We start from the raw sequence: 11,832 nt of genomic DNA on the forward strand, positions 1-11,832 counted from the left end.
AACTACTAAGTACCATTTTGAGTTGCGGCAATGACATTTCAGCAAATTTGACTACCCTGCTGCATCAGTTTTTCAGTTTAAATTTCTCGTTGACTTTAGATTGCGCGCTCTGTGGGTTGATCATTTTTAGTTTTGTCAAATGATGTGGCATCCTTTTGTTCCTAACACATTACCCATTACATATCAGTATGGATATCGAACATGATTCTATTGAGACATGATGTGCTTTTATGGTGTTCTTTTAGTTTCAACAGTCTTGTTAGCTGCACATCCAGGATAGGGATTTCCCATTCCACCTCTTCTCAAAGATGCTCTATTAGATGTAGATCTGGTGACTGGGTAGGCTAGTGGAGCTTAGTGACATGATACATTATGCTGTTCGAAGTATCTTTCAGATGATGCAGTACTGCTCATGCAGGAACGGTCAGCAATAATTCTAGTGTAGGCTGTTTGGTTTAAATCTAAGAGGCCTCTAAGAGTCCCACAGTGTACTGATAAAATACAAAACCATAACAGGATATTACCACCTCCAGCCTGAATGTGGTGGCAGGAGGGATCAATGCTTACTTGTTTTTTTTACTTTAAATTCTGATGTTTAGTTTGAACTTCATCGAGTCATCTTCTAGGTACCTAAATGCATTAAGTTGCCGCCATGTGATTGGCTGATTTGATATTTGTTTTAACAAACAGTTGAACAGGTGTATCTAATAAAGTGGTCGATGAATATACAGTATGTTGGCAGAATGAGAAGCATACAATGTGATATATAAGTGAAATAGGTATTTTTATTTTCTCTAGTAGTAGTAGTCCAATGTTTAATTGAACCCCTAAATAACCGCATTGTTTTGGATGTTAGTCAAGTTCATTGTAAATTGCATCGTAAAATTACATAATGAGAGTTCTTCTAACATAATATAGATTTAATCCAATAAATAAGCCTTATTGATCAAAGGGATAGTTTGGTTTTTGCAAATGTGATTGTATGGATATTCTGAGTAGTCTGTAACTGACCTGCAAGAGACATCTCTCTGAACACCCTCATGTTTAGATTACCATCTAGAAACAATTTCACTCTCTAATATGTCTTAACCGTTAATGCAAACACAGTTTTAAAATTAACAAATTCACATGGAGTGTAAAAACAAATATATGCTATATTAATCTGAGATCAGAAATTAAAACCAAAAACAAAGAAAATATTTTTCTTGGGGCTTTTTTCCTTGTGAGTATAAGTATATATATACATATATATATGTATAATATACAAAATGATGCCATATTAAAATAGACGTACTTGCCTCTAAATGCAATGTTGAAACTGTGTCAGCACAGAGACTGTTTACTCAAGTGGGCTTTTTCAGAAGCAAATGTTGCTTTGCATGTACTTTGAGTATTAGAACGATGCTGATTTGCACACATTCAGCCTTCAAATAGCTTCCTAAATCTCCCCATCAGCAGTTTAATCGAGCCTTATTAGAGCACTATAGGAATTTACTAAAATATGTTTAGCATTCATAAAAATAAAATATAAAAATGAGCTGTGAACGTGAAAACCCCAGATGTGCAATTGAAAGGCAATGTAAACAACCAGAGACTTTCTCCTAGTCAACCCTAGACCTAACATGTTGACTGGCCCATTTGAAACCAGCACTCCAGAATAGGACGTTTTAAGCACATCTAGTCAGACTAGGTACCTGATGAAAAATATATAAGGAGTCTTAAGTGAACCATCATCCTTACTCTTCCCTCATATTATTACTCTGGTGAACACTTATCCGTAACATTGCTCCATTTTACTTTCTTCATGGTGTAAAATGACAAAATGTTGAGATGTTAAATAAAATGTTAAAGCGTCCTCTCATGGGCAAATATGTTTCCCTAAAGAGAACCAGCCCAGCCACCACTGCAAAGTCCTGTTTTCTTCCCTACCTGTAATGATTTTGACACAGCTGAGTACTCTGGCAAACACACGGCAGAGTCAGCAGGATAAGAATTTTGTGAGGGTAATCATGTAGCATAAATCTACTTCATGCCCTCGGTTTACTCCATGTACAGAAACCATTACAGTGCATCAAACAAAGACTGCGGTTACGTTTCCTCAGCTTTGGCAGCTGTACGATATGAAAAGATGAAAGGTCTCTAATTCAAAGCACTGGTGGACTAAGCAAGTATTTAATGCAACAAGTGTCAAATCATTGATCTGTATGTTATATTATACTAGTCTTTCAGAATCCTTAAAAATAAAATAAGGAAGTAAGTACAATTATTGATTTAGATATACAGATTTATTATAAAGGTAAATAATACTAAATTGATGCAGCACAGGAATAATACAGGAACATAAATTAGAGTCACTAGTGAAAACTAAGCCATGCATTTGTTACTTTAAGGGTGGAACTGTGTACTTACTTAGGATCGCAAAGTCCAACAAATTAAATAAAAATACCTTCAACCAAAATGCTGCAGCAATTGTTCTGCTGAAATTAAAAGGAAAGAATGATTTGTTCCTTAATTTAATTATGTAAAACATAGATTTAATAAAAGATTTATCTTTAATTTACCATGTCAAATCTTGAGTTTTTGTTGAACTCATTGACCATTTGGGATTTTAAGAAACTGACAGAAAACCCGCAGATAAATGCATATATATCCAACATTTGTTTTTAAAAAAGGACAGTTTTACTGTTTTTTTTTCTTCTAGACCCTTCTGGATTAGGGGTTTAATATGAAATTTAGGGGCTCGTTTAGATAAAAAAAAACAAAGCTTAAAAATTGTTTTCATTATCATTTACAAACAAAATAAAAGTCTTTAAGGAAAACAAACTGTAGTTTTGAAGTTGTATTTAATGTAGGATTATCAATAATCAAGGGCAGGTTTTCTTAATTAGTCCAGATGCAAAAAATATTGTGAAATAGTCCTTTTCCAAACCCCCAAATCAGAATCCAGCTTCAGCCTCTGATATTTTTTGAAAATGGTTGGAAAAAAGTTTTAAATTTGAGTTTGAAGAAATATGGTACTTTGAAATGGAGATTTTGCCAAACCTGTTATTCAATTCTACACCTAGAAATACTGTTTATAAAGGCTATAACAGATCCGAGGAAGGTTACAAAGTGGATTTCCTAGTAGCACTGCATTTGTTATACATATTTATTTTAGAGGTAAACATTTGCACCTGGCACAGCCGTTGTTTCTCCAAGTTCTCCATAGTTTGATATGCTTCGTCTTCTTTGCTGCAGTGTAAGCTCTCCTCAGTTTTTCAGTCTTTTACTTTAGTTTTTACTCTGTCATTGTGTAACTTTGCTTTGTCCTTTTCACTTTGCATCTCATCTCATCATTCGTGTTCTTTGTTTTTTGTTAAACTCTTGTCCTTGCCATCTATCAGTCCCTCTTCCTTTCCTCACCGCATTTTTGTACTTTTATCAGATGGTTATGAACACTCTAAAGTGCTTTGCCTTGAAATATCACAGTTTTGACAAATGTTTTTTATGCTTTATTGCGCTGAGTCAAATAACTGATGAAGAGTCTTTGTGCTTCCACTAAGTCCCTTCACTCCAGGTCCTTGTGGAAAATAACTGCTTCTGTAGTACATTTTACACTAGGGCCTTATGAAAAGTGACAACAGTTACCACTTGATGGCATAAATGTAACATACTGTACTCTCTTTGTACCAGCATCCTTCTATGCTGTTCCCATGTACTTAACCATTGAGTTCATTTCTCTTGGTAGTTTAGTAGTTCGAGATATAATAATTGTAAAAATCCTAAATCCTCACATATGATTTCATTTAAGTGTATTTTATCATTATTATATCATTTTATCCTCTGAAAAGGTTTATACTACACAATTTTTCTATTGATTGTGTGGTCCTGTTCTCTGTGTAGGTAATCAACACTTATAAGACAATGTTACTTTATTTTACTTATGACCCCTTATTAAACTAAAATCATTGTGAGCGACGTCTTGCTGGTTGATATCATTTCTTACAGTAAACTATAAGGAGAATACAGGAAATGTATTTCTTTTTTTTTTGGAAACATATTTCCAATCATCCTTTGTCAAAGTGGGTCGAAAACCTTAAACCAGTTACAAATTAATGCATAGTCAGTAAAAAACATTTAGGCAGTAGATTAAAAAACATCGAATCAATGAAGATTATGTTTGATACCTGCTTAAAGGATGTTACGGTCAAAGTGTACTTTTAATCTGACAAACGAGCCTCATCGGAACACGTATTTCACTTTATCGAATATGACTGGATCTTGCTTATTCCTACTCAGCAGCATCACAGTTACGTGTTGTCTGTCTCCACAGGTCAATTAGTGAGAAGTAGGGTACACCCTGGACATTCAACCAGATTGCCAACACTGAGAAACATGTAAACCAACTGATCATTTACCTATTCTTTCTTATGGGGCATTTCAGAATCTGCAGAAAGCCTCAGACGCATGTTTTTGGACTGTGGGAACAAACCGGATCACCCAGAGAAAACACACACAAGGAGAATGTTTCAGCTCCCTTCACCCCCAGGATTGGGTTTTAAGACCTACATGACGCCTTGCAGCAGTGTTAATAACTGTGACACCATGTAGCCCTCAGCGGGTGCAGCATGGTCACAAAAAACTTGAGTTGGCCACCATTTGTAGGACTCTGAAGTGTTCTGGATTGTTAAGTCTCAATATTTTGGAAAGATCTTCCCAAGTCTTTCCTGCTGCTGCTTATTCTTCTTTTTCAGTCCAGTTTTAAAGACGACATATGAATGGCTCCTCTTTAAGGGACAAACCATTGTTGTGTCTGCAAATAATAGACTACTTGGCTATAAAAAACATTTTTTTACTTTAGGTTCTTTGTTACTAACAGCCTTACAAGGACACAGACAGATGGACTATAGACACTCAAGAACGCAATTCCCTAAGGCCTTTCAGGTTAAAACCTATTACTGCATACAGTGGATGTGCTACTGAAATACGAGATACCTGTCAGGCAATAAGTCAGATCACTGCTCGATATTTCCTGTCTCCTATTTCATCCAGTGACCACTGGAGATAGGCACCAGCCACCCCACAACCCTGCGAGGACAAGCAGGTGGATAGATATTACATCTGTACTCGATGGTGTTTCAGTCCTAAACTTTTATGCTTTCCTTATTTCTTTTAGTGCACGCTGCCCAAAGTTTGTCACGGTCAGTAAAAGGAAACAGAAAAACAATAAGTTAAAAAGCAGTCCAACTCAAACATAAAACTCTGAAAACCTCAGAGACAAACAGACAAGACCACTTTAAAAGATTACAATAAACTCTGGCTCTTTGGAAGCAAAATATAAAGAAATTGTGTATGGTTAAAAACTTTTTTGCACTGTATCTGTGCCACATTTGATGCAGTTCACTTTACAACAGCTTTCAAGATGTTTGAAGCAATGCTGGGGAATCCCTCTTTCATAGTGAGTAATCTTCCAAGGATCAGAGATGTCTCCTCCTAATATAACAGCAATAATTATTTAGTCACTTGTTGAACCAAGTGACGCCTAAACGGCACCAATATTTCGACAGATCGTCTGGCATCATGTCAGGCAAACCTCACAGTGAATCCTCTCAGAATATCACTTAATCGTTATTGTAACTGGCAGAAACGGTTACATTTAGCTGAATGCTCAGTGTTGGGGGTCTCACTGTGAGATTGCTCAGACTAACATGATGATATAAAATAATATTTACTTAGTTTCCCATTTTTGCATTGGTTTATTCTTAATTATTCTTTTAGTTGGTGATCTTTAATATTTTGGATCTACTATGTTACATTCAAGCATATATAAAGTTCCTTTCTAATATAAGCATAACCGTTGGATTTTTCACATTTTGTCTCACTACACCAAATATGTTAACATATTTTGCTAGGATTTTATGGGATAGACCAACACAAATAAAAAAATCTGAAAAGTGTGGCCTGCGTTTGAATTCATCCTTTCCGAGTTAATATGGAACCTCCTTGGGCTGCAACTACAGCTGCAGAGCTGTTGGAGTGTTTTAAATGTTTGATAAGGAAAGGTATTTATAATCAGATTTTTGAATTGTGTTTTTTAAATCTCCATTTAGAAATAGGATTTGAAAATACATTTTCAAATTGCAGTATTTAATAATGGATTAATAAATACAATTTACAATTCCTCTTTAGTAATTCAATTTAAAATGTGCAAATACAAAACTCTTTTCAAATTGGATTTCTAATTTTATCATTTAAATGTTACATTTGAAATGGTTGTATTTCTTTTTCAGTGACTCTCCTGGTCCTCCATACTTGGTGGCGCTATATTTTATTAAGGGGTATCAGAGTAAACTGAGGAGCTGAAGAAAAAATGCATGCCACAGTTTTCAGATTTCTTGTAAAAAGTGTTGGAAGCCGTGGATTATTTTCCTTCCTCTTCACAAATAAGCACCACTTTGTTTTGGTCAGTCACATAAAATCCTCTTAAAATAAATCCAAGTTTCTGGTTCTAATGTGAGAAAGGATGTATTAGCAAGGCACTGCATGTAAGAAACCTGTGAGGTTTAGAAGTATATAACCAACTCCATGAAATAACCATTGCTTACAATAATGTAGAGACAGAAGTTTTTAAATGAGACATATGTACGTTTATGAGTGTTTTTCCGTGTTAATGCTGGTTTTGTGGGGTTGGGATGGTGAAGATGATGCATCTTATCCCCATTAGTGTTAGCCTAGATCTGTCAGAGGCTTGTTGGGTAACCGCGTGGTAAAATCCCAACCCGCAGGAACAATGTGATGGGCCTGACACAATCATACATGCACACACAGAAACACAAACATGCATGAACCTAACTTTCTGTCTCATCTAAGAGGCAACAAACAGAAGCTGTGATCCAGCCTGGCTTGTTGTTTTTCTCTTCCTTGTTATTCAGTTTTGATAGACACATTTCACAAACAAACTGCACCTCCGTCGGCTCCTGACTCACCTCTGTCAGACAGCGATAAAGACATCTCAGTTGGTTGAAGTCTGTTTATTTCTAATTTATTGACTTTTTATCATGGTTGGGGTGTTTCTGGGGCCCAGGCTCTCTAAAAGCTAGCAACAGAAATAAACGATGATGCAGCGCTGGTTTTTCATCGTCCTGATTGTGTTCGCCACCGTGGAGATCAATAAGAGGAGACTGATGCGAGAGAAGATTAGTGCTGCTGGAAGCACCGGCTCTTCATCCTTCAAAGAATTTAGTGGGCCTGCACAATTTTTACTTCACATAAAATCATTTCCAAACAGCAATCTAGTTTCCTCCAAAGGATTACTGATCAACTTAAGAAATGAGATGCTGCATTGCAAATTACTCATTTAGTTATATTAACACTTTAATATATTACTTTGTTTCCTGCTGGGCAGATTTTTGCAGCAATCGCTCAGTTGTGGCTAAATTCAAGAGTGTCCTACATTTTCCTTCATGCTGTAGAGTATGGGCTTTGACAGGAGATAACAGTTCTCCTTGCTCTCCTTTATGATATTGTAATGTTGCTTCTAATTAATATCTCTTTCGCTAATTTGCTGTGACACATACACTCTCCACCCACCCACCCAGCCAGCCAGTTAGCTCAAAGCCCCCCAAGCCTCTTTTAATCTCTAAGCACCAAGCCACAGGGAGGGGAACTGGAGATGAGTGTACAATCAGCTGGCTCACATGTGGTTTCAAACATTTCTTTCTATAAACACTTGTTTCTATATATTGGTCTTCTAGTTAGTTGCTCTTAAATCCTGCTAGGATCAAGAATCCAGTTTTTTCAGCATAAATGCACTTTGCTGCCCCTCTCAATTGTGCCACTTAAAATTCATTTCACATATTACAGCCATTTTATTCTGAACGACGAACTCCAATGAAATATTTCGCCATTACACCTGCTTATGGGGGTGGGTTATTGTCCTGTCATCCTATCTGATGGAGTGATTATGATAATGATAATAGCAGTCCAGAGATGGCTGGTGGCTGTCTGCGGAGCCTGGCTTCCCTTTATTGTTTGGAAGCTGTGTATTGTTCTCAGAATGAAAAGAGAAGAACAAGAGAATGAGATGAATCCCACTATAAACACATAATGAAGGTCTAGGCAAAAGCATAACAAAAGCAGATGTGATTGCTCTTAAAAACTATCTTCAAGTCATGTTTTGAAAAAATAGCAAAGACCTAACATAGGACCTCACGAACCATTCACGATCATCCACACAAATAAATATGGTGCTCAGAAAAGGCCCCTTGCACCGAAAGATTGGTGTACCATGACCTCATGGTAGAATTGGGCTCCCAGCTTTGAGGAAGCACCCACATTTCCAAATATATTATACTGTCAAAGAGAAGTGCTAGCATCATATTTAGTGATGAGGAGCCAGAAGGAAAAAGTGTAAGGAGAATCTAATAGAATTTGATATTTTCTCACAATCATCTTTGTCCAACTCATAAAAAACGAATTCAGACTTCCGAGCCTCTTTGTGATCACATCACCGTGATGAATGAAAAGCACACAGCTTTTGAATGTTGTGTGCATTACAGCCTGTAAGCTATTTAGCCTATATAGCCAATACTCAGCAAATTATATAAAACCAATAAAGCAAATCCAAATGTTCTTCGGAATCTCCTGTCTGCAATAGAGTAAAGGTTAAATTTAATTTAAGAAGTATGAATTCTGTTAGTGAAGTGAAGTAATCCAACAGAATAAAGAAATACTGTAGGATTTTTTCTTCCTTTACTGGACAGCCTCTCTACCTTTGGTGTACTTTTAAACCTTCAGATGGATAAGATTTGGACATGGTGTCCAGTGCATGGTAATAATTAATGAAGGTTTTTATAGAAATCACAAAAAGCCAGCACAGCGAATCTAAGTCATCACTCTTTCATATGTGCTCTCTGTTTCTCATCTGCTCAAACCTAGTTTCTTATACTGGTCCTTCTCAAAATATTAGCATATTGTGATAAAGTTCATTATTTTCCATAATGTAATGATGAAAATTTAACATTCTAATATTTTAGATTCATTGCACACTAACTGAAATATTTCAGGTCTTTTATTGTTTTAATACGGATGATTTTGGCATACAGCTCATGAAAACCCAAAATTCCTATCTCACAAAATTAGCATATTTCATCCGACCAATAAAAGAAAAGTGTTTTTAATACAAAAAACGTCAACCTTCAAATAATCATGTACAGTTATGCACTCAATACTTGGTCGGGAATCCTTTTGCAGAAATGACTGCTTCAATGCGGCGTCGCATGGAGGCAATCAGCCTGTGGCACTGCTGAGGTCTTATGGAGGCCCAGGATGCTTCGATAGCGGCCTTTAGCTCATCCAGAGTGTTGGGTCTTGAGTCTCTCAATGTTCTCTTCACAATATCCCACAGATTCTCTATGGGGTTCAGGTCAGGAGAGTTGGCAGGCCAATTGAGCACAGTGATACCATGGTCAGTAAACCATTTACCAGTGGTTTTGGCACTGTGAGCAGGTGCCAGGTCGTGCTGAAAAATGAAATCTTCATCTCCATAAAGCTTTTCAGCAGATGGAAGCATGAAGTGCTCCAAAATCTCCTGATAGCTAGCTGCATTGACCCTGCCCTTGATAAAACACAGTGGACCAACACCAGCAGCTGACACGGCACCCCAGACCATCACTGACTGTGGGTACTTGACACTGGACTTCTGGCATTTTGGCATTTCCTTCTCCCCAGTCTTCCTCCAGACTCTGGCACCTTGATTTCCGAATGACATGCAGAATTTGCTTTCATCTGAAAAAAGTACTTTGGACCACTGAGCAACAGTCCAGTGCTGCTTCTCTGTAGCCCAGGTCAGGCGCTTCTGCCGCTGTTTCTGGTTCAAAAGTGGCTTGACCTGGGGAATGCGGCACCTGTAGCCCATTTCCTGCACACGCCTGTGCACGGTGGCTCTGGATGTTTCTACTCCAGACTCAGTCCACTGGTTCCGCAGGTCCCCCAAGGTCTGGAATCGGCCCTTCTCCACAATCTTCCTCAGGGTCCGGTCACCTCTTCTCGTTGTGCAGCGTTTTCTGCCACACTTTTTCCTTCCCACAAACTTCCCACTGAGGTGCCTTGATAGAGCACTCTGGGAACAGCCTATTCGTTCAGAAATTTCTTTCTGTGTCTTACCTTCTTGCTTGAGGGTGTCAATAGTGGCCTTCTGGACAGCAGTCAGGTCGGCAGTCTTACCCATGATTGGGGTTTTGAGTGATGAACCAGGCTGGGAGTTTTAAAGGCCTCAGGAATCTTTTGCAGGTGTTTAGAGTTAACTCGTTGATTCAGATGATTAGGTTCATAGCTCGTTTAGAGACCCTTTTAATGATATGCTAATTTTGTGAGATAGGAATTTTGGGTTTTCATGAGCTGTATGCCAAAATCATCCGTATTAAGACAATAAAAGACCTGAAATATTTCAGTTAGTGTGCAATGAATCTAAAATATACGAATGTTAAATTTTCATCATGACATTATGGAAAATAATGAACTTTATCACAATATGCTAATATTTTGAGAAGGACCTGTATATTGGTATCATACTCATCATTCTGTTTCTCTTTTTGTCTGCAGGTTCAGGAAAACATCTTGGTTGAATTTAACCACGAGCAGCTTCTTGAGTTCTACAATAAGGTTTGTTTTGCTTTTGAGTATGAGTGTGTGTTTGAGGTATCAACGTTTTATTCATAATGCATTTCTTTCTGATTGGTTAGACCCTTGGCTTGACAAAATCCACCTGCCTCCCTGTCTGCTTCATACTTTCATATATTTCTGTGTCTCTCTTTGTGTTTGTTATTGAATTTATCTTCCAATTTTTGTGTCAGTTAAATTTTTTTTTCTGAAAACTCAAAGTCTTCCTCCATTGTGTTTCAGCTTGAAATTGTGCAGGCCCAGTTGGATTCCCTGACTTGATGCCTGGTGCTCTGCGCACAGCCATGCCCACACAAACAACATATTGTTATTGTTGATGCTGACAGCTGGGCCAGCTGTCAGAGGCCAAGCAGTTCCAGTACTGCTCTGATTTAGTACAAAAAATGTCAAACATGAGAGAATAAGTTTCTGTCTGTGTTGGAAGTTTTTTTTTCAGTCTGCTGTCATTACTGGGAGTTCAGGGTGACAAAATTGGTTGTTTTTTTATTTTTATATTTGGAAATTTAATTGTACCTAATCAATTTTACTTTTTTTTCTACTGCATGTAGAGAGCGACTTAATGCTCCATTGTTCTAAACATTACCTACAGTGAGATCTTTCAGAGTAAAAGTGCCATTTCTCAATTGTCTTAAACTTTGTATAGACAGAAATGTTTCACATTTAAGAGTGACCTTCATTTATTGTTGTTGTATTAAACTGTGACTTGGAAATGAAACCTACCCAGGCTGTCGTTTTCGTTTAGTGAAAGCTTATTATTCCTCATTAGGACCAACCTGGACGCTGCAGCAACAGATGGGAGATCTGTGATGCACAGCAGACCTTCAGGGTGTGCTCATTTACACACGTGTCTGTGTGCTGATCGGTGCGCTGATATATCCTTGTTCTTGTTCACTGAACTTCCCCAGTCTGTAGATGTGATAAATCCTTCATATTTCCCACTTTAAATCCAAGCTTTAAAGGTTATCTGATTTCTAGGTGCTTTGTTTCTTTCCCTGTAGATTGAAAAACTTTCTAAAACCTCTTTATTGATTTTCATCTGGCATATGTTTTTTTGTTGAAAAAACATGCTCTTAACATGTTAATGGATTTTAAATGATCACAGGCATGATTTTTATCTTGCATTCAGGAAAATGCTTAATAAACGAGGGTAACAAGGAAGTTTTTCCATCTGAC

At 37.4% G+C, this 11,832-nt stretch overlaps 1 protein-coding gene across 2 annotated transcripts in view; it reads left to right on the top strand.

Annotated features, from left to right (window-relative positions):
* commd10 (COMM domain containing 10) overlaps positions 1-11,374 on the top strand; it is a 100,561-nt gene extending 89,187 nt beyond the window's left edge. For both annotated transcript variants that reach the window (XM_047380283.1, XM_047380282.1), the window contains 2 exons: positions 10,582-10,641; positions 10,882-11,374. In XM_047380283.1, the coding sequence (XP_047236239.1) occupies positions 10,582-10,641; positions 10,882-10,920 (99 nt within the window). In that variant the 3' untranslated portion in view covers positions 10,921-11,374. The remainder of the gene's footprint in view (positions 1-10,581; positions 10,642-10,881) is intronic.
* The last annotated feature ends 458 nt before the right edge of the window (positions 11,375-11,832 follow it).

The sequence above is a fragment of the Girardinichthys multiradiatus genome, chromosome 12 (assembly GCF_021462225.1).
Source record: "Girardinichthys multiradiatus isolate DD_20200921_A chromosome 12, DD_fGirMul_XY1, whole genome shotgun sequence".
NCBI lineage: Eukaryota > Metazoa > Chordata > Actinopteri > Cyprinodontiformes > Goodeidae > Girardinichthys > Girardinichthys multiradiatus.